Here is a 27,248-nt window from a genome sequence, read left to right on the forward strand (position 1 = left end):
GAAGTCAGATGCTTTGCTGTAGTATCCATGTATTTTCTGTAGGGAAATACCCTTTCAAATTAGCAAAATGAATGTCAAGAGTGATGGATGCACCACTTTCAGCATAAACTCCTAGGTGGACTGACTGACTGGGTGCACTGGTTCCCAGAGGATGCGGAATGCTCTTGAGTTAGAAAAGCGGGCTTTGTGTTTGCAGCTCTAGCATCACCTTATTTGGTTACAGTAACTCTATTGCATAAGCAAGCAGCAGAGGTTGAGATACCGCTCCTTTGTAGGAGTATATTGAACTCAGAAGTCAAATTCAGCTTCGCATCTCGGTGGCAGGTGTACTTGGCACTCAGAACCTTTGACCTTGCTGTACCAGGGTAATTACGGTGGTGTTACCCTGTGGGTCACATTCTGACCTGATGCTGTCTAGAGATGATATATGCAGGACCTCATCTAAAACGTTATGGGCTGCTTATGAAGCTCGTACCCACAGTCCTGATTCCCTTATCAGACGGGCTGGTGTACATTTTCCATCTCACTCCATTTTCCCTTGATCATTGACAATGTGATCAGGAAACTAAAGACTGAAGGGGGTCCTGGTAAATCATGGACACAGCACTTCTAGTAACAAGGGCTCTGGTTATCAGTGGGAAACCTGCAAGCTCTGCTTTTCTTCTGGAATTACCTACAAAGAACTCCGGGGCGTTGTGCCCATACAGCCTTAGCCTGAAATGTGAGTGGATGTTGTTACACCTACTGCTTTGTCATCAACAGCAGAGGAACAGAGATGGCAGAACAGACTAGACTGTTGGCTTGGCACTTCTGTGATCTGTACTCTTCAAATCTTAGCTCCATAAAGTTTTCCAAATAACTAAAGAATCTGGGCTCTGTTAGTTGGCTTAAGATCTATGCTTTTCTCAATCAGTATTTCATGTCATTCTCAAGTTCCTTAAAAAGGGTAACTTTTTTCCTCCAAGGACATTGTTACTATGGCACTTGAAACTCTCATAAGCCCGTTTGAGTAGCTGTTGATTTACCCTGAATCTCTATGAAGAGGACCTCACTGAAATCTCTCTCCAATTGTAGAAATTGCTGAACAGGCAACCAGCTGTGGCTCTGTTCAGACCCAAGTTGAACTCTCTTGTCGCAGCAGCTATGGGTGCTTTTGCATTGAAGTATAGGTGGGAGTGTGATTGCCCTCGAGTGATTTAGCCCCACCTCCTGTTAATTCTGATGGCGTAGAGGTTGGTTCAAAATCAGTCAGAGGGAGAAAAGAAGGTTCCTCACTCATAATTGCAGTTCTATGGGATGAAATGTCCCTCAGTACATTCAGTTCCAGGGCAATTCTTGAGGATGCTGCTGGACTTCTTCAGCAGGCACTAACTATAGGGCAGGGAGTGCATTAAGCAACATGAGAAACTGGCTGTTATTGTGCCCTCTGCACGAGGGCTAACAAAACAAAATTGAGCATTGGGTATTAAGGAAATACAGATTTTCAGTGTAGATGCAAATGCGGCCTTTTTGCTTCCAAAAAAGATGTAAGCGGATCTGCGGAGAGTGACGTGCTCTGGACAAGCGTCAGTCAGCACTAAGGTGGTTCTGTCCTGAACTCTTCAATAATGTCATGTTGCTCAGGCTGCTCATTTGCAGTGTTTTTAGACATCCTACTTATCTTGAGAATTACAACTTCCCCATAGGCAGCGTACTTTAATAGTGCTAGACTTGTGTAATCTGGGTAAGAATCTTATCTCGGGTTCCGAAAGTGTGTGTTGGGGGGAGATGGCATTTCAAACCTCTGTTAAATTCACTTGTATCTACCATGGCACAAGGACTTTTGGGAGACGTCTCAGTCAGTGGCAAGGTTCTCTAAATCTGATCACATTCAATAGTTAAACTAGTACTGCTCAGAGATAATTGAATGGGAAACCCTTCGGACAATGATTTATTGAGTCAGTTTTTAAATCTAATACTTTTTTTTTCCTCTTGTTCCTTGAAATGTCTAGATACTGGCTGCTCTGCAGAAAGATAACCGGGAAATGGAAAAAGGAAGTCCTTCACTCAAACGTTAAAATTACGGTTCCCTCCAGTGACTTACAGAAAAACAGCTAAAGTGGCAAAAGTATTGAGTACTGTTTGACATGTATGAGCCTGCAAATCAAAGTGTTATTGCAGAGTTTTGTTTAGTAGTAGATTAGCCTTAAAGGGGAGAGAGGTAAAAAAGAGAAGGGGGGGGGGGGGGGGGAAGGAAGGAAATCGGGGGATAAAACCCCTTATAAATTAAACCTAGGCTTAGCCTTAAACTTCTGGTGGAATGAGCGTTTGCTGTGGACAGCATTACACAGTCTGTTCTTCAGATGAGGGCGGTGAAACTAAACAATATTAAGTTTTTTTTATTTTTTTATTTCTTTGATTTTTTAAAAGACTGGGCATTCAGCAATGTCGGTTGCTTTGAAAGCTGTTCCCCAGTTTCATTCTTAGGCAGGATGTGTTTCCCATACCAGTAGCTGGATCTGGATTTTAAATAACTGGTGCTGGAATTTGTAGTTAAATGATGTAAGGACCATTTCTTTAGAAATGCTTCTTGTTTTATAGGCTGTGGGTCCCATTTACCAAAGAAATCATGTAGACATAGAACTACATTCCATTCTTTAATAAGAAAAAGTTAAGTAGAAAGCAAACTTGGAAGAGAAGTCACACTAGCAGTGCAAAACCAATTATTCTTCAAGATGCCTTGGAAATCTGTGTTTCCGATCTGAATGCATGTGGAAGAAGTTGTATTAATCAGACTAGATTCCAAACTCACCGAGGGGTTTCTAGTATTAAGCTGGCATCATTTCCCAGTTGCACTCTCTTTCCTCTGTTTAAAGCCAAGGTCACATACTACTGAACATGCTTCCACGTCTCCCTCTTCTGGGGCAGTGCCGTTTTGGGGTGTTCTTGCCTACCAGCTGCTTACTCTGTGCTGTCTCTCCAGTCATGCTGATAAAACTGTGGGCTGAGCAGTTAAACTCAGAAATGGTTAAAAGCAGTTTTTATAGTTACTTTAAACGCAGCTTTGCTCACTGGTGAAACTGAGGAGGGAGGGTGTAGGGGAGAAGTTATGTAGGCCAGCTGAAAAGCAAAGGTTCTGTGGGATCTCCTGAAGCTGCTGCTGCCGCTGCAGGGAAGCGTTATGTGAAGCTGATCTGTAGGTCGTGACAAAGTGAAAGAAGTTTATTGGGGAATGTGCCAGACAAATACCATCAGGATGAGGACAAGCTGTCATTCCTAGCGTTTTATCCAGCCTCTGGTACATGGGAGCAAGTTACAGAGGCCGCAGACTGCGGTTCTATGACTCTGTTACGCAGCGTAGATCCCCTCTGCATTCAGATGTATGTTGAACTGTAAATCATGGGTGCCTCTGATTTACAAGAATGTTTATTGCATACTGTATATTGTAAAATCTATTTTATAAATAACGACGATCATTGAAAAGGGAAACTAACTGAAGCAATACTTGTGTTAACTGTAAACAGGCGTTACTAACTCCTCTAGCTGTGTGGTCAGCAGTTTCCCAATGCTCTTCAGTCTGTTTTACGCTGATTATTTTGGCATTGTCTGAATAAAAAAAATGAGAATAATAGTTGCACACTGCTCAACTCTATATACAGTGTAAAGGACTGTGGGACATAATCAAAATACTGTCCTTTAGTACGAACGTAGTTTCTGCAAGGGATAGTTTGATTGTAATGCTAAAAAGAGTGAGAGCAGGATTCCCTGATAAGTGAGGACTCATAATCACTTTGCAAGATGTGTAAGGCAAATGCAGCTTGCAAGCCTGATACCTCATCGGCCTCTTTTCCTGTCCGCTTTGTGTCCCTGGCGTACTGGATGTGCTGTTCCGTTGGCCATCTTAATTCCTCCGTAAGACTTCTTCTAGGTCATCGCTTACTGAAAATAGACATTGAGATGTTGGTAAGAAACACATGGTAATTCTCCCAGAATTTGTGTAGCTTTGGTCCTTCAGAGACTGGTACTTGTATGCTCCATGGCTTTGAAGTGCAATAGGAAGCTGGAAGGTCAGTAAATGTTTTTTAATACTACTTTTCTATTACTACAACAAATATGCCTTTCCATGAAGGATATGAGAGGCCTACCATCTGGAACATTTGCACTAAGCTTTTAAACAGAGACAACTTTTTCCTCGGTATACATTTTTAGGTGGCACTGTAACTGGCTTTGTGATTTAAGTCTTCATTGCAACTAGGTTTGCATTTCCTTTCAAACCAAGTCTCCAAGTGTGGCTCATTTGGTTAAAATGCATTCTTTAGCTACTAGGTATCTCTGCAGCCATCGACAGCCTGTGCTCCTTTTTCTCTTCTCAGTAAGATGTTGAATGTAACAGTGAAAATGGGTATAGTTGTGGGAAAAAGGCCTGCTGCAACACTTGTGCACTGTTTGTTACTTGCAAATGTAATTATTTTGTTTTGTGATTTGATGTTTCTGTTCTTAGAAGATGTATATATTTTCTAAATCATTTCTTTCTGTATATAAGGTATGTTCTTTAATGAAGAAAAGCAATGCAATAAGGAGCTTTGCACAGTTCATTTTGAAACAAAATACATTTGAAACAAAAAAAATCACCTGCCTAAAGATGCAATTGTTTCAACTTCTCAGTAACTTGATTTGAAATTACTGCTTGAATTTTGATAAAAACAAAGATGAATAGTAAGGGCATAGAATTACTTGCCACTGAGCTTTTTAAGTTTCTTGCAGCATACCAAATCTCTTAATTAGCTGTTAAGGAAGATTTCTGTAATAAATTCAGGGATTGCATAAAAAATTTGACAATTTTATTGTTCAGGTGCTTGAGAGTATCTGTAACAAGATGCATGAGATTTTCTGCCACTGAGCAAGTGTCCCCATCAAGCAAACTTTCTTTTCCTCATGGGTTTAAGGAAAAATAAAAATGTTGCAATACAGCAGAAATCTGCAACTGCCACTGTAAATGCAGCAGATCAGCAAAATCATAAAACTTCAACCAGGTTTGGAATTCTGTACAACCTGCACTTTATAATAAAGCCAGTTTGCAACTTCAGTCAGCAATCAGTCATTAATGTTATTTCACTTCGTAAAAAAATTTCATTTGAAAAAAAAAGGTACCTTGTTACAGCTTATTTTTGAATGTTTTAAAAACTAGAATGATGTATAGAGAACTGTTGATACATCCCCTGTACATCATGTTTAAATTGGTTTTATGTAGTTATCAAGTTTGTTTTGTTTAGATACGTGTATCAAACTGGAACTTTTTTCAACTGTAAATATATGGTTTTGTTAAATAAAGTCATGTAAAGTTATCTTAGTCACCTATTGTCAGTGTAATTCAGAAATTAAAAATTCAAGTACCTGTCTGTGTCTTCACAGGCTTCTTTAGCAGTTTTTGTCTGTCCAAAATCAGGACTTCGGGACATTTAAGTATCACAGGTGGAGGATTTTTTGGTGATGCTTTCCGGGTTCTCATGTTAAAATACCTGTTATGTTACATGTGTCATAGAGAAGATTTGATACTTCCAGTGCCAATGTTTTAATCCATTTCATAGGCCTTTCTCTGGACTGGGTCTGAGATCTGATAAATGTATTATGAAAAATAGATCTAAATACATGTTTGTGAGATGCGCAGAACTCAGAAATGCTTGAATACCTTATCCTTTCTTTGTTTTAAAAGAAGAAATCTTGGTTTATTGCAAGTTTCATAATCACAAGGCATTTTTGTGCTCAACTTCAGGCAGCATTGTTTTAATTCTTACATAGGCGTAACTTCAGAGATTAAAGTGGAGCAGCTTCCTGTTGCATACTTAACTGAAAAGACATTGAAGTGCCAAATAAAAGCAGAGGCGAGAAGACAGTACATGTGCAACAAGACTACGTGGGGAACGTAGTCAAAGGCTTGGCTGCCACGATTCTAGTTTCTCCGGTAAACAAGTCTCTCACTTCCTTGGACAGAAGTGTCTTTAAGTTTGGTTTGCTGGATTAGAACATAAAATCAGAATTGCTTTCCATAAGCTTATACCAGTTTGATCCTGATAGAGCATTATATTCTGTATATTGCAGCAGTTGCACAAAACTGTTCAAAACTAGCTTTTGTTGACCTGTTTTCCCAGTACTAATTCTAATCTGTTTGAAGAGAAGTGAAGTACTTCCCTGCATGCCAGCACATGAGATTAGGGAATAAAAAGACATTTGTCTTCACTACTTCCTGACAGAATGCCCTCCTCTATTTATAGGAGGAAAATGGAGGAATCTTTGATCTTCTCCCTCAGGGTGCTTTGGAAGGCTGGGGTAGCAGTGGGTTGTGTCAGCAGCTCAGTGCTAAGAAAAGTAAGTCTTGGACACAGTGTGTGAAGCGTAAGGAAATATCTTAGTAGTATTTGTTTCAGTAGAAATACTCATTTCAAGGAATATACTATCAATCTCATTTGCACCCTAAATTCTTACCTTCTCCAGATGTCAAACATGCAGCAATAAAAAGCATCTAAGATTTACTTTCCCTGCTTCCCCTCCCTTTATTTGGTTGCTTAATAGTGTTTAAGAAGTTAAAGGAAGGTTTATATGTCTTAAGCCAAAAGCAAGAAGAAGCGTCAGACTTCCTGGCAGGAATTTGTAAGAAGGGGAGATGATTGCTGATCATCCTTAATTTGTGAAAACAGTTTTCTGGAACACCAGGAGGCGACTCGACTTGTGCGATAGCTGCTCTTTCAGCAGGAGGAGTTCACTTTTGGTAACAGGGCTTAAGATGAAAGGTACTGACTTTGGTAGGGTTTTTTGTTGTGTTGGGGTTTTTTTTGGTTTTTTTAAGATAGATGGTTGGCTGTTGCACTTGTCTCCTTTTACTATCCAGCAACAACAGCCAGAGCTAGATCTGGTATTTTGTGCATAGCTTTTGAATATTAGTTGTATAACATCTCTTCATGAATAGAGTGTTTGAGCTACTGAAGATTCAGAGTACTTCAGTTGTTTGCAGAACAAGAGCCTGCACAGTTCCACTGTGTTTATGCCATAGTTCCTCAGAACTGTAAGGACCTTTGAATAATATAACCGAATTGCTACGGCATGATTACAGTAAGAGTAAGAAATTATTGATCTCTCATTTCACTATGACAAAACCAATATTTAAGCCTTTAATAGCGTAATACCCACTTTATGTTGTCTTTTAAATATCCAGGCAATTCAGAAAACCTAGTTCAGAGATGATTTGAGAGAAAGGTGTGAGCAGTTCCTAGAAATGTTTTTATGTCAGTGTATCTACTGTTTATCCCCATGTAAGTGCAGTCAGTGACCTGTACTTTGTTTAAATGCATATGCAACTTATTTTGGAACTAGAACCAGCAGCTCAAATACACCTCAGCAATACTGGTCCCAGCGGGTGCTAATTCCCACCTGTGGTGGAAAACCAAAAGGCTCCACTCTTACTCTTTACAGCTGGGATGTGGCTTCTTTCCTGCAAAATTCACAGCTGTTGAACACTTAAATCTGGACCTTTGATACCCAACTCTGACTACTGAAAATGGAACTAGAGGTTGCAAAGTGGTGGTATCGCATGTAGAAACGAACAATTAACGAGGTAGGATTGATTCAGTAATTGGGCACGTGAGCTAGTGACGGCTTGTGGGGAGCCGACCAAAGTTGTGGTTCCTTCAGTAACGGGAACGTAGGATATCGGAGCACCAACACTTTAGTGGCCTAAGGTGTGTCAATATTCTTGACATCCATCTCGTGCCTTAAATCAAAACCAGTGCTGCAGTAGCAGCAAGAGCTGCGGGGTATGGATCAGTCTCATAGTCGCTGTTTGCCATGAAGGAATGGGAGTTTTAAAGGATGTAGTATTTTGAAAGGGGAAGCTGCTTCCTGTAAAGCTCTGTGAGCTCTACAGTCATAAACATGTGAATGTTTGTCACTCCCTCCTCTTTTTTTTTTTTTTTTTTTTTTTTTTTCCTGGAATTCCGATAAGCTGTAGTTGAGCAGTGCAGAGGGGAGTGAAACGCTGATGGGCTTACCCTGCCCTCACCCTCTTCACCCACTGTGCATAAGGAGTACAAGACTGAGTACCCCTAAAACTGTAAAAGCTGAAAGACCAAAAAAAAAAAATTCTAGTTTTGAGTTACAAGATTTATGTATATATTTATACTATGAGAATAGTTCTTAAAGTAATAAACCTTTCTTCTTTTGCCCCAGCAAGGTAAACTTGGCAGCCAGGTCTTTTTACAGAATGAGTGAATGATTTCATGCTTCTGCTGTGTGTTGGCTGTGTGCACATCACGTCAGGAATCGACAAGAAGCTTCTCTCCAGTTCTCAGCCACATCTATCAGAACTGCCCCTTACGATGTGCCCAGAGGCAGGTACATTTATTGTACAGATTAAGTCAGTACTGAGTTACCCATACAGAGGGTGGCAGGATCAGGATTTGAGTTGGGGTGTGGTGATGCCCTGGCCTTAAAGGCCTGAATTTTCTGAAAGTGTAGACTTTTGACTGAGGCTTTTTTTGTTTAAGATGGGCACATGTATATGGTTTCATTCAAAACTAGTAACTTCTGTAATCTCTTCATTGAATGCATAGCACTGACATGTCACTTAGAAAAGGCTTTTTCAGCAGCACACGTGTAATGTGTTCCCCAAGACTTACCAAAAAGAAGCGTGTTAAAAATTAGAACTACAGAAAACGCCTTTCTTTTTGCATACTTGCTTTTCTTTGGTCATCCTCAGCAAGGAAAGGGGAATTGGCTTCCTTGATTTTTTTCTGAATTCCCCTACAAGCAAGGATCAGACCAGCATGGTGACGTTTCAGTGTTTCCAGTCGCTGACTTAGCAGCTCTACAGTATCTGCCGTTTCCTCAAAATCCCGAAGCAAGATCTCATTTCCAAGCAACCCACATTTCTGCTGCAACTTCAAGTTGTTTTTCTGCAATCTGTCTCTGGCCTGTTTTGTTCTGAGCAGAGTATCTCTCTTCTGTGACAAGAGGGTCTCAATGTCCGTCAGTTCAGCCTTCCTGCGTTGATTTTGAGCTTCCACAAACTGTAGTTTTTCTCTGAACTGGCTGAGAATATGTACTGAGTTCAATACCTTCTTTTTGAGCTTCACAGTTTCATCACTGAGGGTGTCAGTCTTTGCGCTGTGTTTCTGATTCTCTTTCTTCGTGTACTCAAAGTCCATAAAACTTTGACCCTCTAGCACTTCTCCCTGGGCTTTCAAGATTGTTTCAATGTTTTGGATTTCATGCTTCAGCTTGCTGTTTTCCACATGGGCCTAGAGGAGTAGAAATAAAAGAGAATTACTCTATTTCTTTAATCCTTGCCTTGTCAGGGAAGAAGTGCTTCCACTTAAAATAAGTCATGACCATAATAAAGCTTCAAGGGGAGAAAAGCATTGTACATCTTCTGTTGTTTAATACTGAGCAGTAGAGGGTGGGGGAAGAAAGCGCCCTGTCTCTAAGAGCAGGGAAACGCTGGCCTTCTCAGAATCCTTTTGACAAGAGCAGACAGACAGAGATGAGGCGGACGAGACTGCAGCGCAGCTCGAGCGGGGGCCTGACCCTCACCTCGCCCGCTGCTTCTTCGTCCCGTGCCCCGGCCTGGATGCGGTCCGCCGCCTTCACCGCCACCTCCCCGCCGCCCAGCCGCCTGCCTGGGCCGCCGCCGGCCGCTGCCTGCTGGCGGGCCTGCAAGGCGGCCCGCTCGGCCTGGGCCCGGGGCTGCCGCTCCTCGCCACCCCGCCGGCGGGCCGGTCCCCGCAGCCGCGGCCCGTCCGGCCCCGCCTGCCGCCGCTTCTCCCGCTGCCGCGGCCGCTCCCGCTCGCCCGCCGGCCCGCCGTGCTGCTCCGGCAGCGCTGCCCGCTCCCCTTTGCCCTTCCCCGCGGCCTCCCGCTCCTCGGGCGCCCCGCCCGCCGCCTCGCCGCTGCTCCACTCGGCTCCGCCGGGGGCGGCCGGCGCCGGGGGGCCCGGGGCCTCGTCAGCCCGCGCCGCGAGGGGCGCCTCGCCCGCGGCACCGCCCCTGCCGCTCGTTGCTTTCTCCTCCTCCGCACGGCGGGCGGCTGGCGCGGCCACCGCGGGCCCCGGGTCCGACGGCTCCGAGGACTCCGTCTCCTCCAGCCCCAGCTTCTCCGGCTCGCAGGGCTCCGGCGGCTCCTCAGGCCCGGGCTCCCCGGGCCCGTCTGGCACCTCGGGCCGCGGCGACTGCCCTGGGGCACCCGGGCTCGGCTTCCCTCGCCCCGCCGGCCCGCCGGGGCGCTCCAGCTCCGGCCCTCCGGCCGCCGCCGCCATGGCCGGGCTGCTCCCCGCTTCCCCCGTCGCCCGGGCAACGGGACTCGGCTCCGCCGGCCGGCGGACGGCCCCGCCCCCTTGCCTCGGACTACCACTCAGCGGCGAGGTTGCTCGGGGTCGCCTCTCCGATTGGTCGTGGGAAAGGAAGACGGATGCCGGTCGGCCAATCCCAGCCGTTCATTCGTTTTAATACCCCCCGCGCCCAGACGCATTGGTCCCATTGGCCTGGGGTCCGGGAGGAGGGTCGAGCCCTCCGTTTCCATTCGCCGTCCGTCGCGGGGCTCCGCCCGTCGGGCGCGCTGCCATTGGCGATACCTGCGCGGGGGCGTGTCGGCGCGTGCGCGCGGCCTGTCGGCGGGCGGGGTAAGATGGCGGAACTGGGGAAGAAGTACTGCGTGTACTGCCTGGCCGAGGTGAGCTCCCTGCGCTTCCGCTGCACCGAGTGCGCCGACATCGAGCTCTGCCCCGACTGCTTCTCGGCGGGCGCCGAGATCGGCCCGCACCGCCGATGGCACGGCTACCAGCTCGTCGACGGCGGCCGCTTCACCCTCTGGGGCGCCGAGGCCGAGGGCGGCTGGAGCAGCCGGGAGGAGCAGCTGCTGCTGGACGCCATCGAGCAGTTCGGCTTCGGCAACTGGGTAAGGGCGGCGGGCGGCGGGGCGGGCTGGGCTGGGCTGGGCTGCGCTGCCGGCGGCGGGGCCCGCATCCCGCCTGACAGCGAGCGAGCAGCGCCCGGCGGGGCAGCGCCGCCCCTCAGGCCGCGGGCCGGCCGGTCCTGCGCGGCGGGCCCTCCCCGTGCCCAGGGCGCCTCGGCCCTGCTCGGCGGGGCGGCTGCGTGGGGCAGTGGGCGGCCGCCGCCCGGCCTGAGGGGAGCCCGGAGGCCTGGCGGCAGCGGGGGCCGGACGCGGTCCTGACAGGAGGCCCCGGGGTCCCGTCCTGCTCCGCAGCCCCCCAGCGCGCTGCGGAGGCAGCCGCCTTCCTGGCTGGCAGGCGCGGGGGGTGGCGGCCTCTCGGCGTTACGGGGCGACCGGCAGGAGAACCTCTGGTCGAAGCAGCGCTTCGGGCTGCTCGGACCTGTCCTTAGCTGACGTTCCAGCATACGCCTCGCCCCAGCCTGTTCGGGTGACAGATCTTGGAATGTCATCTTCTTCTGGGTGTTCGGTCCTTTCCTTCAGTATGTCACAGCTGTAACCTTGCTGCCTGCCCGCTGTGTCAGCGTATGGTCAGGCTCGTTTTTAAAAAGGACCAGTAAAAAGCATCATCATTTGATTCATTAATTGTGGCTTGATTATGTTTTGCTTCATTAAACATAAAGACTTTTTCAAAACCTTAATGTTTACAATTGTTGGAGCTTGTTTCAGTTTTGAAATAACTAGAAAAGACTAAATACTGTCTTTCTTACTGTAAATACCGTCTATCTTTATATCTGTATTGCTCTAAAAGTACTTCAGCAATGCAATACAAATGAGCAAAGTCCGAACGACGTAGTGATCTCAGTGCTGGCTTGGGACTCAGAAAGCTCCCTGGTGATGGTAAGCTGACTTTGAGGGAGCGATGGATGCTCCGGGATCACCGTGTGGATCCAGTGTCTCGATGGTGTTCCTGTACCTCGAGGATCTGATGCAGCTTGTCTTAGTGCTGTTTCTGCTGCTGCTGTCGTGGCTTACCTGCCCCTCTGCATGTCAATACTTACCTGGACCTAGAAATGCAGATCTCATGGAAACGTGGCTAATTCAAGTGTTGCTAGAAAAGTTCAGGTATTGTGAGTTGGCTTTTGAGGAGCAGGGCAGAAGAACTCGTGCTCTTACCTGGGTGCACGTTGTGCTGGAGATGTAATGGGAATCATTTTATCGCTCCTCCTTATTTTCTGTTTAGGAGGACATGGCTGCTCACGTGGGAGCCTCCCGAACGCCTCAGGAGGTGATGGAGCACTACGTGAGCATGTATATCCACGGCAACCTGGGGAAAGCCTGCATCCCTGACACGATTCCGAACAGGGTGACGGACCACACGTGTCCCAGCGGCGGCCCGCTTTCCCCTAGCTTGACCACGCCGCTCCCTCCGTTGGATATATCGGTGGCCGAACAGCAGCAGCTGGGATACATGCCGCTGCGGGATGACTACGAGATCGAATATGATCAGGACGCGGAGACGCTGATCAGTGGCCTTTCGGTGAACTATGATGACGATGACGTGGAAATAGAGTTAAAAAGAGCCCACGTGGACATGTACGTGAGGAAACTCAAGGAGAGGCAACGGCGGAAGAACATCGCGCGAGACTACAACTTGGTACCGGCCTTTCTGGGGAAGGATAAAAAGGACAAGGAGAAAGCTCCCAAACGAAAGATCACGAAAGAAGAGAAGGAGCTGAGGCTGAAGCTGAGGCCTCTGTACCAGTTCATGTCTTGTAAGGAGTTTGAAGACTTCTTTGAGAACATGCACAAGGAGAGGATACTTCGAGCAAAGATTCGGGAGCTGCAGCGGTATCGTCGCAATGGAATCACTAAAATGGAAGAGTCGGCAGAGTACGAGGCAGCCAGGCATAAACGGGAAAAGAGGAAGGAGAACAAAAACATAGCTAGTTCCAAGAGAGGGAAGGAAGATGGCAAAGAAGGTGAATTTGCTGCCATTGAGAATCTGCCTGGCTTTGAACTCTTATCGGACAGGGAAAAGGTGCTCTGCAGCTCTCTGAACTTGAGTCCTGCACGTTATGTGACTGTAAAAACAATAATCATTAAAGACCATCTCCAAAAAAGACAAGGAATTCCCTCAAAGAGTCGCCTTCCCAGTTACTTAGATAAGGTACTGAAGAAAAGGATTTTAAACTTTCTAACAGAAAGTGGTTGGATATCCAGGGATGCTTCATGAAATTCAGCTAATTGGAAAAAACACAGCAGAGGCCCCTTATGGGGGGGCCCTTAGATATAGGACTCTCAAGGACTCTGTTATTTTTTTTTCTTTCCCTCCCCAAAGATACAGAAATTATGTCCCTTAAAAACAAAAAACAGGCAAGTACATAAACCCCCACGGTATTCATGATCCACGATTCAAATAGACTTTTGCTTTGGGTCATGAAAAATACGTAATTGTGAAACTCTGCATTGGATTTCACTGCTTTTGGTACACTGTTAGAACCAATTTCTTTCCTGTGAACTTACTCAAGTCCAGTAGTCCCAGAGTACTTTAGTCCTTACTCTTGGACAAATGACTATCAGTGTAATCCTTGCTTTTCTTTGAAGGTGGGAGATAGTTTCATTTGCTGGAAACTTTCTTCTCCCTTTGTTTTGTTTTCTGGCGTGATGCTGGCAGCAAAAGTGAAGCTTACAAAAGTCCTGAGCTCAGGAGCACGTGGAGCGGGGATTTTTGTGACCATTGCTAAGCTTTCAGAACATTCTCCTTAGTAACTACAGCCAAGGCACTGGGACAGCAGGGTTGAGAGTTTCTGTCGAGAATGCAGCCGCGATGAGCCATGTCAGGGAGTGGAAGGGAAGAAATGCGGTAGGTGAGATGCCGTCAGGTCCCTGTGCTGTGGAAAGGGTTCTTGCAGAGCCGCCTTCATACCCAGCTGATCCGGACATAGCTTTGACGTGAGTGTTTGCTGAAAACATACCCCACCGAAGCTTTGGTGTTAACCAGTTAGTGGCAAAGTTGTGGGAGTACGTGGCAGCTGTGGTGCTCTGCTCGGGGGCGGGGGTCAGTCCTACTGCGAGTGGCGGATTTGGGCCAGGAATGGGGTTTGGGAAAACAGGCAGTGAGTTGGCTTGCAGCGGTTGGGGGCTTCAGGCAGCAAAATCACTGTTTCTTCTTTTGGGGGGAGCCTGCTCCTCCTTCTGTGGTATCTGTAACTTCCGAGCTTGTACGGGCTGCGGAGGTGCAGCTGCCTCCTTGTGAACTTGACTGGGAGGGACAGGGAAAGGGAGCGAGATTCTCAAATGCAGAGTGATCACTGAGATTGGTTTTCAGAAACAAAAAGGAGAAGTGATGCCGATGAGGTCAGAATGCACAGGTGACGCGTGCTCCTGAAGTACGGAGCTGTAAATCAAGCCATTACAGGGTTCTAACTGCACACACCTGGAGACCACCGGACTAAGCACAAGCACGTTGAAGTTGAAATTCCTGACATGGTAGGAGAACTGGGAATGCAGCCCCTTGCAGGGAGAACAGTGCCCCTGGGGAGGGAGCTCCTCACAGCTCTTGGCGGCTGCAGCCTGGCCTGGGTGCTGGCGATGGGCGATGCAACACCGCGTGTAACGGGACTGCCAGCTCCACAGTGCTGTTCCAGTAAGATCTACCAGTTAAGGGAAGATGTTGAAGGAGGACTAGGAAAGGATTTTTATGCTCATTTCATCCTTCAATTCCCATGCTGGTATTTAACCAAACAAATAAAAAAGGGTGGTTGCCCCATGGAAGGTGGCACAGTGTTACTTGTGCCCGAGCCTCTCTACTGGTCTTGTCCAGAGCAGGAAGCTGTGACCGGAGGCCAGCTGGGCAGCTCCTGTGGAGTGTGGGTGTGCCGAAACACGGCACTTGGCTGGCTTCAGAACAAGTGCCAGCACTGGAAGCGTCATCTTGGTTTGATGCTTTGGGCTGTAGTCGGTGAGGATACCACAAAATCTTAAAACAGTGTTAATTCTGCAGCTTGGCAGAGGTGTACTGATAGGAACTGGGGTTTAGTTAATGTAGCCAGCATTACCAAAATAGTGTTACCAGTGAGCTTGGAATAAAAGCGAGGGGTACAATTACAAAGCCAGCATTTCTAAGGAAGAAAAAAACCAAAACTCTAGTGCCTTTTTCTTTTGAGCTTGTGATGTAATGTCCCTTCAAAAAAGGTAAGGGCTATGTCCTCTCGGATGTAATACTTCGGCTTACCCGAACGTGGCTTGTTGTGGAATACCTGAGAGACAAAACCGACTCTCCTTGGCAGCCGTGGAACTAACTGCAGTGCGCTGAGTAGCTTTAAGAACCCCTTCCACCCTAGATGCATGTCCAAACAGCACACGAGTCCATGAGGTACAAACCCGTGGTTATTTTCTCTGTCCTACTCCCGTGGAAGGGAAGCTCAGCCTTTCTTTCTACGATTCTTGTTATGCAATTTGGTTCTTCCTGTAACTCGTTACTGAACTGCCATAACATACCATTGCCGAGAGTGTTCTGGAGCCTCAACGCTGCTTGTAGCTGAGAGTTTAAAAGAATTGTGGGGCTTTTTTTTTATTTTTTTCTCAAATCTGTGACTTTTATATTTCTACACTGTTTTGGCACATCTAAGTCTAACTGAAGCAATAGCCTAAAGCCCTTCTGAACAGTAACTTTAAAGAAAAAATATTCTAGGCACCAATGAGTCATATAAACGTTGAAGCGAACTCATTTACACTTAGTAGTTTCTTAATTCCTCAGCCCCTCCAAAATGTTTCTTTGGTGCTAGACGTAACTTATTGAACATCAAAATGAATGTAAAATAAAGTATTTTTAATGTATGGAATATGGATATCAATATTTATTTTATACTTGCAAGCAAATTCAAGGTGGTAAATGTTTGCTTTAGCAAATACTAGTCCCTTGGAAAGGGCTTCCCTAGAAGCAATGTCTCGCTGTCAGCTACGCTTTTAATTTTAAAGGTGACTTGCACTAGAGGATGCTGCTGTTCCATATTTTCAGATGGAACTGATTTAGTCTAAGCATTCCTTTGATATGAGCTGCTGTTTGTTTGTTTGTTTGTTTGTTTGTTTTTAAGTTGAGATGCAGTTATGTTAATCCAGCAACTTACCGGAGCTACGCTGCTTCTCTTCTGTGGTGAAGGGGCTGAGAAAAAACATGGCAAAGAGCTCTTCAGCTTGTATCTTGTGTTGATCTGGAAGTGCTTCCTGTACTGTACAAATAACCTAGCCTTCATATTGCTAATGAAAGGTGTTTTATATGCTTAATGCTCTTGACTTTTCTAATTAAAGATATTACTAATGCTAGTACCTGTCCTAACAGCATTGATGTAAGCCTATGAAAAAGTGACACTCCATAAGCTGGTCAAAATACTGATCTTCTGCTACTGATAGAGGCAGCAATAAGTCTGTTTTAATGCTATATGCTTAATTCAGTCCAGTCCCGGTGATGTTTTACAGTACTATTTGCTCACTAGGTAACGAGGGAGCATTAATCTCCGTTCTGTGTGTCCTACCCCGTGCAGAAGGGCTTGTTACAGCGTGTTCTGGACACAGGCCCTCCTGCCCCATTCCCTCGCAGCCCCAGCAGGCATTAAGAACAGCGTTCGTAGGTTTGCACGAGTCTCTGACCACAAACTGCCTTGTAAATCGCACAGACGAAGCGCTCTGCCATGGTTCTCCTGTGCGGTGGCTGCATCGAATTTCTTTGCAACTGTCACGGACTTCATTAGCCTTTCGGTTTACTCTCTCTTCTTGCAAAATGTTTTTGCATGTGCCCCAGTTGCTCTTAAGTCATGTCACATTAAATACTGTGAAGGAAGGTACCTGGTGAGCGCGTTCAGCTCATCAGCTTCTTCCTTAAAGGGAATGTTGCACTCATTTGGACAGTGTACTGGTGTGGCTGTGCCAGACACACAAATGCCTGTGCTGAAATCATGTAAAACCGAACTGATGTTGTGCACACTCAGCATTTTACTAGGTTTTTTTGCATTGTATATTGGTAAATAAACTTGTATGAAAGTTTCTTTCTGTTACTGATTTAATGGTAACACAGCTTGTGTAATGAGGAAAACGGCATAAGTCTTTGCAGTAACAGGTGGAGATGCATTTTAGCTAAATGGTGAGGGGTACCACCTCCCTCTGTTCTTTGATTTCTTCAGGGCTTCTTACTGTTGTAGGGCAGAGTGCAGAGGTGGTTTGAGTTCTTGGTAAAGCCTGAGGTGCTCCCTCCCTCTCTGAAAGGGCAGGCCAAGGAAGAGGAACCATTTAAATGACGTACTCGGTTATCAGCTTTAATGATGGTAGGTAGATTTAACAGTAACTTGTGTTTAAGAACACCCTGAATGAAGTAATAGAGTCCAAAAAAGACAGTTTGTGTGAGGTGCTGGGAAGCCTATTAACAAAATCTAAACCTGCTATAGAAGAAGCTGTCCCTGTGTTTTATTTGCCCTACTGGAAAACCTTCTATACTAATGAAGCTGTTATTAGATTTAGTCTACATCCAGAGGGGCTAGGAGGGGTCAGAACAACCACAACAGTGCTTAAAAGGTACATAAATCAACGCTGGCCCTTTTCTGGCCTATCAGTTGAGTGCAGGTTCCAATCAAAGTGCAGTAGAAACCTCAGTCCTACTTCACACAGCTACAGTGTGCTCTGACCCAGGCGGAAGTTAAGTTACTTCCAACTTCAGTATATGAAATATCTTTTTTTTTTTTTTTTTCCTGTAGCTTTCCACTCAATCTTGGCATCCTCATCCCTGTACTTGATTAGTTTAAAAAACAAAACCAAACCAACACTGTAGTTGTCTTCTCACATGCACCAAAAATTACTCTCCCTCCCCTCCCTAGTCAAAGCATTGATTTTCTGTCTTGAAATAAATGAATGAAGCCTTAAACATGACTAACCCCAAACAGCGGGATGCACATTGGTTGCTGCTAGTTAACTGTCTGGTCCTGTGCGTTAATGTATAGGCTTTGAGGACAGCTGCTGTGTCAGTTGTGTAGCATGCCAAGTTCCATCCGCTCCTGTCCCGGTGGCCAGACAAGTGTAGGACAGAGCACTCAGCTCCTCACACGCTGTATTTTAGCCTGATTCTGCAGGACTGGGAGCAGCAGGTGGAGTTAGACATGGCAGGAGCTGTGTATGGGAAAAGTTCTGTTGCAGCGTAAGATCCAAGCTGAGTAAATGCAAGAAATGACGATGAAACTAAGTTCACATTTTTGTCTGAGCCACTTACATGCAATTATTTATGTAATTCTAGAAGACATTATATACCAAACTCACAGCTACTTGCTGCTTTGGGTATTCTGGTTTTCAGCAGGGTTGTAACTACAGTTTGCATAACAAACTGATTGTAAAGCTTGGAAGTTACGAGACTATCAAAATTGTTTAAACCAATTTATACAATATTAAATTAACAATCCAGAGATAGGATAAATTCTATTGGTTCTTCAATGCCATACAAATATTAGATGGTTTTCTTGAGTCAACATTACTACAGAACAAAAAGGGTTGAACTACAAAAGACATCTGCTCTCCGGTGCCTTTTATTTACAGGTCAGAATTCACAAAGGTTTCCATTTCAGTTGTCGAGAGAGATTCTTTCCGAGAAGACAAAAAGGGGCATTTGTCACATCAGTGTGTGAAAGCTGATGGACCCTTGCAGAAAACGGGCTGTTTGTACTACTTCACCCACTTCTGCACTGTTAGATTCTGCAAAACAAAAGGAAGTGTTTGAACCACTATTGGGATTTTCAGTCTACGCACAGTGATAAACGTGAGATGGCAAAATTCTTGTGAACATTTCGTTCATTTCAATTTAATGCACCTTTAGTAGCAGCAGTTGTAAAAACTGTTATCTAATCTAAAGCACTAGAGGGCTTAATGCTCTTGCATTTCACACTTAAGAAGAGAGCGTATGGAACAGTGATGTTGAAGGCCCCTAAGCAGAAGAATTTCATCAATGGCTTCGTTTTCACTGGGAGACCTCAACCAATTCATTTAAACCTCTCGGGTCAGAGGAATGAGGAGAGCACAGTGTAAGAGAAAAACCATCCAGCTGTTTAATAGTTGTATGGCATTTTAAATTCTCGGATTAAGCAGCTAAGCGTCTTTCACAACACCCACCAGGGCAGGCCGCAGCGTACGCCCGTGCAGCTTATAGCCGATCTTGGATACTAAAGCAATAGTGCCGGGCTCCTTCCCCTCCATGGGAGCGTGGAACAGCGCTTCATGTTCATAGGGGTCGAACTTGGCTCCCACAGGATCCAGTCTGAGCAGGCCGTGTTTTTTAAACACTTTCTGAATCTGTACTTCCGTCATAACAAGACCTTCATATAAGCTCTTCAAGTGAGGATTTTCATCCTTAATTTCTTCTTTTGGAACGCTTTCCGTTGCTTTCTCCAAAATGTCTGCAACTTCCAGTAAGTCCTTACAGAAGCTCTGAATCCCTAAAAAGAAATAAAAGAGAAGGGAACGGGATTAGTGTGCTGAGGGAAACAAGCATTAAAAAAAGAAAAACAAACCCACAACCCCAAAACCTACAGCAATACTCTGTACTCTTTTAGTTTTTTAACAAGATAATGTGATACTGTAAACACTTGGGGTAAGATGTCCTTTCCAATTTTGCTTGATGATACAGAACTGTCACAGATCCCTTGGAATCCACACCACCTCCTCCGATTCCATGAAAAAAAATGTATTTCAAATTAAAAGAGCTAAGGCTATGCTGATGACCTGACATGAACACTAAAATTCTGACCAAAGTTACCAAAGCCTTCAGGTGGCTTAATGTAATTTCCTCATGTGTCTCTCACTCTGTGATTCACTGAAAGTTCAAATCCCTAATCCCACTCTTTAATCTGATGTGCTGAAAATATTTGCAGAGGAAAAATCACGGAGTCAGACTGATGAGGAGTCTGACAGATGAACAGGGATTCGTCAACGGCTGGACTTGATGATCTCAGTGGTCTGTTCCAACCTAACGGTTCTATGATTCTATGAAAAGAACTCACACCTCTCCCTCCCACGACAAACCACTTTTCACAGTCAGAAGACCGAGCAATCCCTAAGCTAACGACAGGCCGTGTCCTGAACCTGTTTCTCTGGCTCACACTACAAGAGTCTGGTCTAATCTCAAGGCAAACTGCCTCTAGAAATCATGAAAAATCAAAACAATTGAGTAGAATAACACATTCCTCCATAGAGGTAAGCCAATGACAAACTGCAGTGCATTTTGGTAGTCTTGGCTTGCTTTGTTTTTTCTAGCCACAGCCTTTTCAATTCTAGCTCAGTTTTTAGACGTTTTTTTCCTTACCAAGAAGTGATATGAGCATTACCAGAGGAGAAGTCTCAGGTTTGAACAAACAAAAAACCAAACATACGGAAGCACCCACACAGCAAAGGGTCACTTCAACAACTGCACAACTCTGTAGAGACTCAAGCTCTTTACACAGCAGTAACTAACAGTGCCCAAGTAGTTCCAAAAATACGAATCAAAGTTTTAAATTAAAACTAAAACTGTTGTTAGAACTGAAGTGTCCCAAACATAGATTAACCAGTTGTCTAGTGATCTGGATCAAACCAAATAACAAACTCTTTAGAAGGTGGTTTGTTTTGTTTTGGCTTTTTTTGGGGCATAAGTTATCTCTGCAACTACCTGTGACTGCATCTCTGTGAATTTATGCAAGTCTTAGAAATTAATTTCTCTTCCTTCAACAGAAAAAGCAGTCATATATGAATGAGAAAAGTTACACTCACGCAGATGATCTGTAATTTCCTTTTCACGTGAAATTTTATTTGAATATTTATTTCTAATGTAGCATCTCTGAGCTCAGACATGACTCAAAGTTCTTCTGCACTAAGTAGCACATTAGTGAAACAATGTTTATTGAAAATCGACTTCAGGATGAAGCATTCGAACATCCATGAAAACGGGACAAGAATACTATGGAACTGAGAAATACTTTTTCTTACGGAACACATTAAATGAAGACCCTGTATTCAGAAATGAAAACTTCTGTATTCAGAATTACACTATACAGCTGTGTATAGTGTGTGGCAAAAAAGGTCAACCCATTTGTCAAGCCAGCGTGACAGTAAAACACTAAGATGATATAGCACTTCTGCTGCAATATTTCCATACAATTTCTGGTTTAGATTTGGTTCTGAACTGTCAAAAAGCTAAATCAGATGTCAGTAGCCTGGCTCTTGAACAAAGATGTGTTTCTACGACTCCTCGTAGCCAGTGACTATACATTCCTACCACTGAAAAGGATCTGCCTGTCTAAATGTATTCTACTGGAAAGCTGTGGCCTTCAACAGAACAGAAAAGTTATTCAAATAGAAAATCACAGAATGGTTTGGGTTGGAAGGGACCTTCAAGACCATCTAGTTCCAACCCCCCTGCCATGGGCAGGGACACCTTCCACCAGACCAGGTTGCTCCAAGCCCCATCCAACCTGGCCTTGAACACTGCCAGGGAGAGGGCAGCCACAGCTGCTCTGGGCAACCTGTGCCAGTGCCTCACCACCCTCACAGGAGAGAATTTCTTCCTAAGATCTAATTGGAATCTCCCCTCTTTCAGTTTGAAACCGTCACCCCTCGTACTATCACCACACCCCCTGCTAAAGAGTCCCTCCCCACCTTTCCAGCAAGCCCCCTTTAAGTACTGGAAGGCCCCTAGAAGGTCTCCCCGGAGCCTTCTCCAGGCTGAACAACCCCGACTCTCTCAGCCTGTCCTCACAGGGGAGGTGCTCCAGCCCTCTGATCATTTTTGTGGCCCTCGAGCAGGTCCGTGTCTTTCTTACAGTGGGGGCCCCAGAGCTGAACACAGCACTGCAGGTGGGGTCTGACCAGAGCAGAGTAGAGGGGAAGGATGCCCTCCCTCGACCTGCTGGCCACGCTTCTTTTGGTGCAGCCCAGGATGCCATTGGCTCTCTGGGCTGCGAGTGCACATTGCTGGCTCACAGTCAGTTTTTCATCCAGCAGCACCCCCAAGTCCAGCAGGGCTGCTCTAAGGCCACTCATTGCCCTTTTTTAAAAGGCTAAGCAAAAAAGAACTAAACCCAAAAAACTCCACCAAGAACAAGAAACCCAAGCCAGAGGGAAAGTGAGTACTCCATGCTTTTGGTTCAGTTTTCTGCAGTCAGTTCTGAGACTAAAGTGTGTGAAAAACGCAAGCTTCAGGTTGCAAACCTTCTGAAAAATCTGCTAGTGCAGTACATGCAGGAAATCAGATTGAAAATTAATTTAAAGAAAATTTCAAGTTGTTGACTTTAGCAGTTTAAGTCTTGCTCTTGTCTAATGAGATGATTATAATTCTGATGCAAAGTTAGATCTGTTCAAACCTCTCTGCCTCAAATGTTTTTTAACTAAGTAGTCAGAATCATTGGGAAGTACAACTTGTGAAAACTGGGCCTGTCAGCTGTTTTCCAGGCTTTTCATTTCTTGGGTCTTACGGGTATACATCAAAGGAGCCTCCACTGACCGTACAACTTTGCCTCTTCTACTAGTTTCTGGCTTCTTTGCCTCACGTTTTCCGCATCTGCCAAGGCACGCTTGTACTTGTCCTAAAGGAGAAAAAACAGTAACAGAAGAGATTTTATTCCTGGTGGTTAGGTAACTAACAATAATTCAAACCGTCATAGTCAGTATAAACCAGCATTTTAAACAGTTACATTGCCTAAACCCACCATCTAAAGAGTAATCCGAAGACAACATGCCAGTTACCACAGCATCCTTCCCACCAAGGCAGATGTTTGTTTCACTTTAGTGCAGACAGAAGTGAGGGAAAGGAAACAAGATGAGTTTCCAGACTCTCGATATCTGTGAACAGATTAGCTGCAAGAAATGTTTAACTCTATGGATATATCAGGTTTTATGAATCAAAGACTTCTGCTTTTTCCTGACGTGCGTTCACAGGAAACCTTCATCAGTCATAAGGTATTTTGACACTATGGCAAACGAGATTCAACCCAGCCAAGACTTCCAAACGTTCTTTCCTCTCCATATATACCACAGGGCATCCTCCAGTTTTTCCAGACTTCACAAGCTGTGAACTCCTCTGTTGTTCAGGTTCAGCTTTGGTCTGTTCCGAGCAGTATGGCCATCTAGCAGCAGATGTACCAAGAATGAAATTCAAGAAACTTAGGTACTTCAGGTGGAGTGTTTCACCACCTCACCCAGAGCTCCATGTTGGGCTTCCTGCTTTAGCAGGGGGTTGGACTAGATGATCTCCAGAGGTCCCTGCCAACTCCCACCAGTCTGTGATTCTGTGATCCCACTCTGAATACGCTTGACCTTCACATGCTAGTGAAGAATCTCGAAACAGAACAAAACCAGTCAATGAGCTGACTGAAGAGCCATGTAACAAATGCTGTCATCAGAGATGTTAAACAGCATCTCAGCTTCGTCCTTCAGTGCTTTGGGAAGAGCAACAGAAGGGAAGCTCAATCCACATGATCCGTAGGTGCTGCTTCTAGAGAAGGTTCTGGCTACCTCTCAAAGTCTAAAACGCTCTAGAAAGGTATTTCCTATAAAGTACTCATCCAGAAAAGCTAAACCTTTGTTTAATCCGTGCCTCCCACCTCTCAGGGCATGCTTCACCCTCTGCTGGTCACGCACAGGAGAGAATGCAAGATACATTAGGCCAGACAGAGGAAACATGACGCTTCAGCCTTGTGTTTGAAGGGCTCTCCAACAGAGAAGGTTTGAAACTTCCACTTCCCAAGTATGGAATAAGTACACTACTATATAAAACCATTAACCCTGACCTTTGAGAAGTCAGCAGCTGTTTTCAGAAAGCCTGCTCTTAGCACACACAAACACACACATCAACAGCACACTCAAACCCTTCCATAGGCTTCCAAAAATTATTTCTCTGCTTAGCAAAACTAACTAACTAACTGAATGGAAGTCAGCGAAACTCAGTAACAAATTTTCAGGCTGGAGAAGGTCCTATTCCATCCAGAAATTGGAATTTTAATTTTGGACCAGGGATGCATCTCGGGTCTTGTAGTACATCTACTCTAAAGTTTAAAGAAATTATCAAATTGGAGGGTTTTATTCAACAACGAAAGAGCCATCACACAGCTGTATCCAGACTGTGCACTGAGAACCCGTAATGAATGCTCTTAGGTGTGCAGTTCGTAAAGTATGCAGCTGATGACCAAAGACACTTACAGTAACTTCTTTTAGTTGTTCTTCCAGTTTGGCCTTTTCTTCAGTTAACATTTTTTCAGCAGAGCTGGGTTCAACCTTCTGCTCGTTTTGGCTCTGACTCTGGTCCTCTTCCAAGTTCTGGCCACTATTTTTCTGTTGTGTTGCTACACAAAGCAGTCGTGGAGAAGTCCTAAGGCAAAAACGTGGACAGAATTAATCAGTTGCTTACTTTGTAAGATACTAGCATCTTCTGGACATACTGGACACTTTGCTTGACACATTGATGTCTACAGAATTTTTACACTAAAGCAGAAATTAATACAACAACTCTAGGTCTGTGAAAACTGGTTGCAGAACCTTTTATCAGAAGTAACTGAACTTAGCCCATCTAAACTGTTGGCAAAGAATAACTTTGCTGTAAGATATCAATCAGCTTGTAAGTATCCATTATATGCAGTTTATAAAGTCGCAGCACTTTGAAAGGGGCTACGAGCTCGTTTTCAGCACAGTATCAGGAAGCAAAGTCAGTTTACGTGATGCAATCCCCTGCAACAGTCTGCCAGAAAACACCCCAACGTGAACAGCACTTTGCCACAACAGGAAAGTGCCTGCTGTATCTTACTGCTGTATCACAAATATCACATCAAGAACGGGCCAGGCTCCACGAATACGACTATTTAACCCTTCCTAACGTTTTTTAGGCTGAACTAGCCGAGCTCCCTGAGCAAACCGGCTGACAGACGAGGCGGGTGGATCAGTGCCACAGTGACAAAAGGCCTCGGGCCCCTGCACGCCACATCACGACTCCAGGCCTGGAGACCTTCGCACTCCAGCCCGGGCCAGGAGGGCCCCGCAATGCCTGGCCGGGCCGCTCTCCCGGTGAGCGCAACGGAAGCCAGCAAAGAGCGACGGGGGATGGGGGGCCGGCACCAGCCCATGCCGGCTGTAGGAAGGGTCTCCCCGGCGCTGAGCCGGAGGGCCGGGCCTCGGGGGGTGAAGCACCCCAGCGCGGCGGGGCTCGGCCCCGCTCTCCTGGCCCGGCCGGGCGATGGCGGGGCGGTGAGTGCGGAGCCGCAGCCAGACGCGGACCCGTCCCGACGCGCCCGACCCAGGCCAGGCGGCGCGGCGCGACCCTCACCTCAAGGAGAAGCTCAGCAGCGGGTACCGCGGGCGCAGCGCGGCCCGCACGCACTGGGCTACCGCCGCCATAGCGCCTTCCTGCCCACCGACAGCCTCAGCCCGCCCCTCCGGGCCTCCGCGGGACCGCCGCCAATCACCGAGCGGGCAGGCTAAGAGTGAAGCGGCCGAGGACCAATCAGCGAGGCGAGTGGCCGCCTCAGGCGGGGAGGGGGTGGAGCCTGCAGCTCTTCCGGGGCGTTGCGGAGAGCTCGTGCGAGGCGCGGTCTTCACGCCCCCGCTTGTGGCGGAAACCGACGTGTGGGCGTGGCCGCAGGCGAGGCGAGGGGGTGGGGCTCAGGGGCGGGGCTCGGGGGCGGGAGCCATTTTGTCTGGTGAGGGAGGTCGGTGGGGTGGGGTGGGCTGGGTTTGGTTTGTCCTGGGCCGGGGTCCCGCCGCCCCTCCGCGGGGTGTTGGGGCACAACGTCGGGCGGGAGCGGGGCGATGGCCAGGGCCAGGCGTCGGTATTTTCCTGCCACAACTGGTCAGCGCGGGCTGGAGGCAGTTCGGTGGCTGCAGGTAGTCCAGGCTAAGGATCCACATCTTTCCTCTGCGAGTTGTGAGGGAAAACGTTTGAAAACTGCAGCTCGTTTGGTTTTGGTTTTTTTTTATTTTTTTTTTTAACTGCTGGATAACCCTGTTAGCAGTAATACCTTGTGGCATCTGTCAGTAGTTTGTCTGCAAACCTCCACATAGAGGTTTTTGTTGTGCGTGTCCATACGTGGTCACTGTAACTGCTGTACGGGCTCTTGCTGGATAATTGAGCTTTCATTCAAGGGGATAGTATTGCTAATCCACGGCTTCCAAATTTGACCACCTGCTTGTGGTGCGATCAGTTTGTGCAAGTGTCCCGTGTAACTGGAGGCTATGGAAACCCTGGTGGGCGATACCTTGATGATGTCATAACTTCGGCAGTGTTGTCAATTAGTTTGTCATTGTCCTGTTAAAGGGGAACAAACCATCAAGGTCACACGTTTATCGTACCGTCCCAAAGTGAGTGCCAGATTTTTCACAGATGCCAGCTGTTAACCTGATTTTAGCATGCATTCCTGCACTTTCCAAATGAAATCTGAAGGATAGAGAAGATGCAGATTCCATGATGCAAACTCAGTAAATGTTACACTCAAGTGTATAATTAAAGTATTACTAAAAAAGAAGCAGCAGAAGACGTTTCTGCCGTGCTGCATGAGACTTCAGCAGAAGTTAGGACCTTGCTAACTCCAGTCAAACTTTGGCAGAGTGCACCAAGTTTTCAGCATGGCCTTTATTTGGCAGGTTTGCTTGTCTATGATGCTTCATGGCCTCTGCAGAAGGCAGGATAAATGGTATAACAAGGCTGGTGGCCTCATACTATGAGAACTGTTACATCCCAAGGAGTCTCACTGTCTCTTACAGTTACATGGATGTGGATTTCCCCTCCTGTGAGAAGATTTGGAAGACCTAGAAGCTTACCAATAAACACTCTTGGGTGACAACAGGCAACAGCCCTAAGATGAGAATGGTTTTGCAGTCCATGGTTTTTATGTTTTGGTGATCGCTGTTTTGCGATGTGACCCTGGTAGAGTCCAACAGCTTGCCTGTGCAGAACACAACAAAGGGAAAGGGTATACGCCACGTGCTGCCCGTACACGGAGTGGCTGTAGTGCTGTCAGTGTCTGCTTTCTGGGAAGTAGATAAGGCATAAATTCCAAGCTTCGTCCTCAGAAGTACTGAAAGAAGTAGTTGAGGAAATTTGTTAAAGACACTGGTAACACTGAGAAAGGGTCAGAGAGAACAAGGAGAAAAACAGGAATAGCCATAAAGGATGATACCCACAGAAAGCCATGAAGAAATGAGACAGAGAAGGTAAGTGGATCTTTAGGTCTGGTGTGTTTAAAATGTTTCCTGGAAAGGTTATTGGTTCCTTACAAAATTTAAACAAGCAGTCCGCCTGTCTGATCTTTCTTGTCTGTTGTTTTTCCCTGACACCCTTAGCAT

At 46.1% G+C, this 27,248-nt stretch overlaps 3 protein-coding genes across 3 annotated transcripts in view; 2 read left to right on the forward strand and 1 right to left on the reverse strand.

The window, feature by feature from the left end:
- The window catches only part of TBC1D14 (TBC1 domain family member 14), a 72,723-nt gene extending 70,535 nt beyond the window's left edge, over nt 1-2,188 (forward strand). The window contains exon 14 of the mRNA XM_086463793.1: nt 1,992-2,188. Within this exon, the coding sequence (XP_086319919.1) occupies nt 1,992-2,057 (66 nt within the window). The 3' untranslated portion in view covers nt 2,058-2,188. The remainder of the gene's footprint in view (nt 1-1,991) is intronic.
- An 8,461-nt stretch (nt 2,189-10,649) lies between these two features.
- TADA2B (transcriptional adaptor 2B) lies at nt 10,650-16,959 on the forward strand. The gene is made up of 2 exons (XM_086464096.1): nt 10,650-10,919; nt 12,157-16,959. The coding sequence occupies exons 1-2, from the start codon at nt 10,650-10,652 to the stop codon at nt 13,147-13,149; spliced, it is 1,263 nt and encodes a 420-aa protein (XP_086320222.1). The 3' UTR covers nt 13,150-16,959.
- Nucleotides 16,960-18,145: 1,186 nt separating this feature from the next.
- GRPEL1 (GrpE like 1, mitochondrial) lies at nt 18,146-25,304 on the reverse strand. Its single transcript, XM_086464097.1, has 4 exons — nt 25,234-25,304; nt 24,117-24,285; nt 22,423-22,504; nt 18,146-19,384 (listed from the first exon to the last, which is right to left on the reverse strand). The coding sequence occupies exons 1-4, from the start codon at nt 25,302-25,304 to the stop codon at nt 19,038-19,040; spliced, it is 669 nt and encodes a 222-aa protein (XP_086320223.1). The 3' UTR covers nt 18,146-19,037.
- Between the last annotated feature and the right edge of the window lie 1,944 nt (nt 25,305-27,248).

The sequence above is a fragment of the Leptosomus discolor genome, chromosome 4, assembly GCF_034619465.1.
Source record: "Leptosomus discolor isolate bLepDis1 chromosome 4, bLepDis1.hap2, whole genome shotgun sequence".
Classification (NCBI taxonomy): Eukaryota; Metazoa; Chordata; class Aves; order Leptosomiformes; family Leptosomidae; genus Leptosomus; species Leptosomus discolor.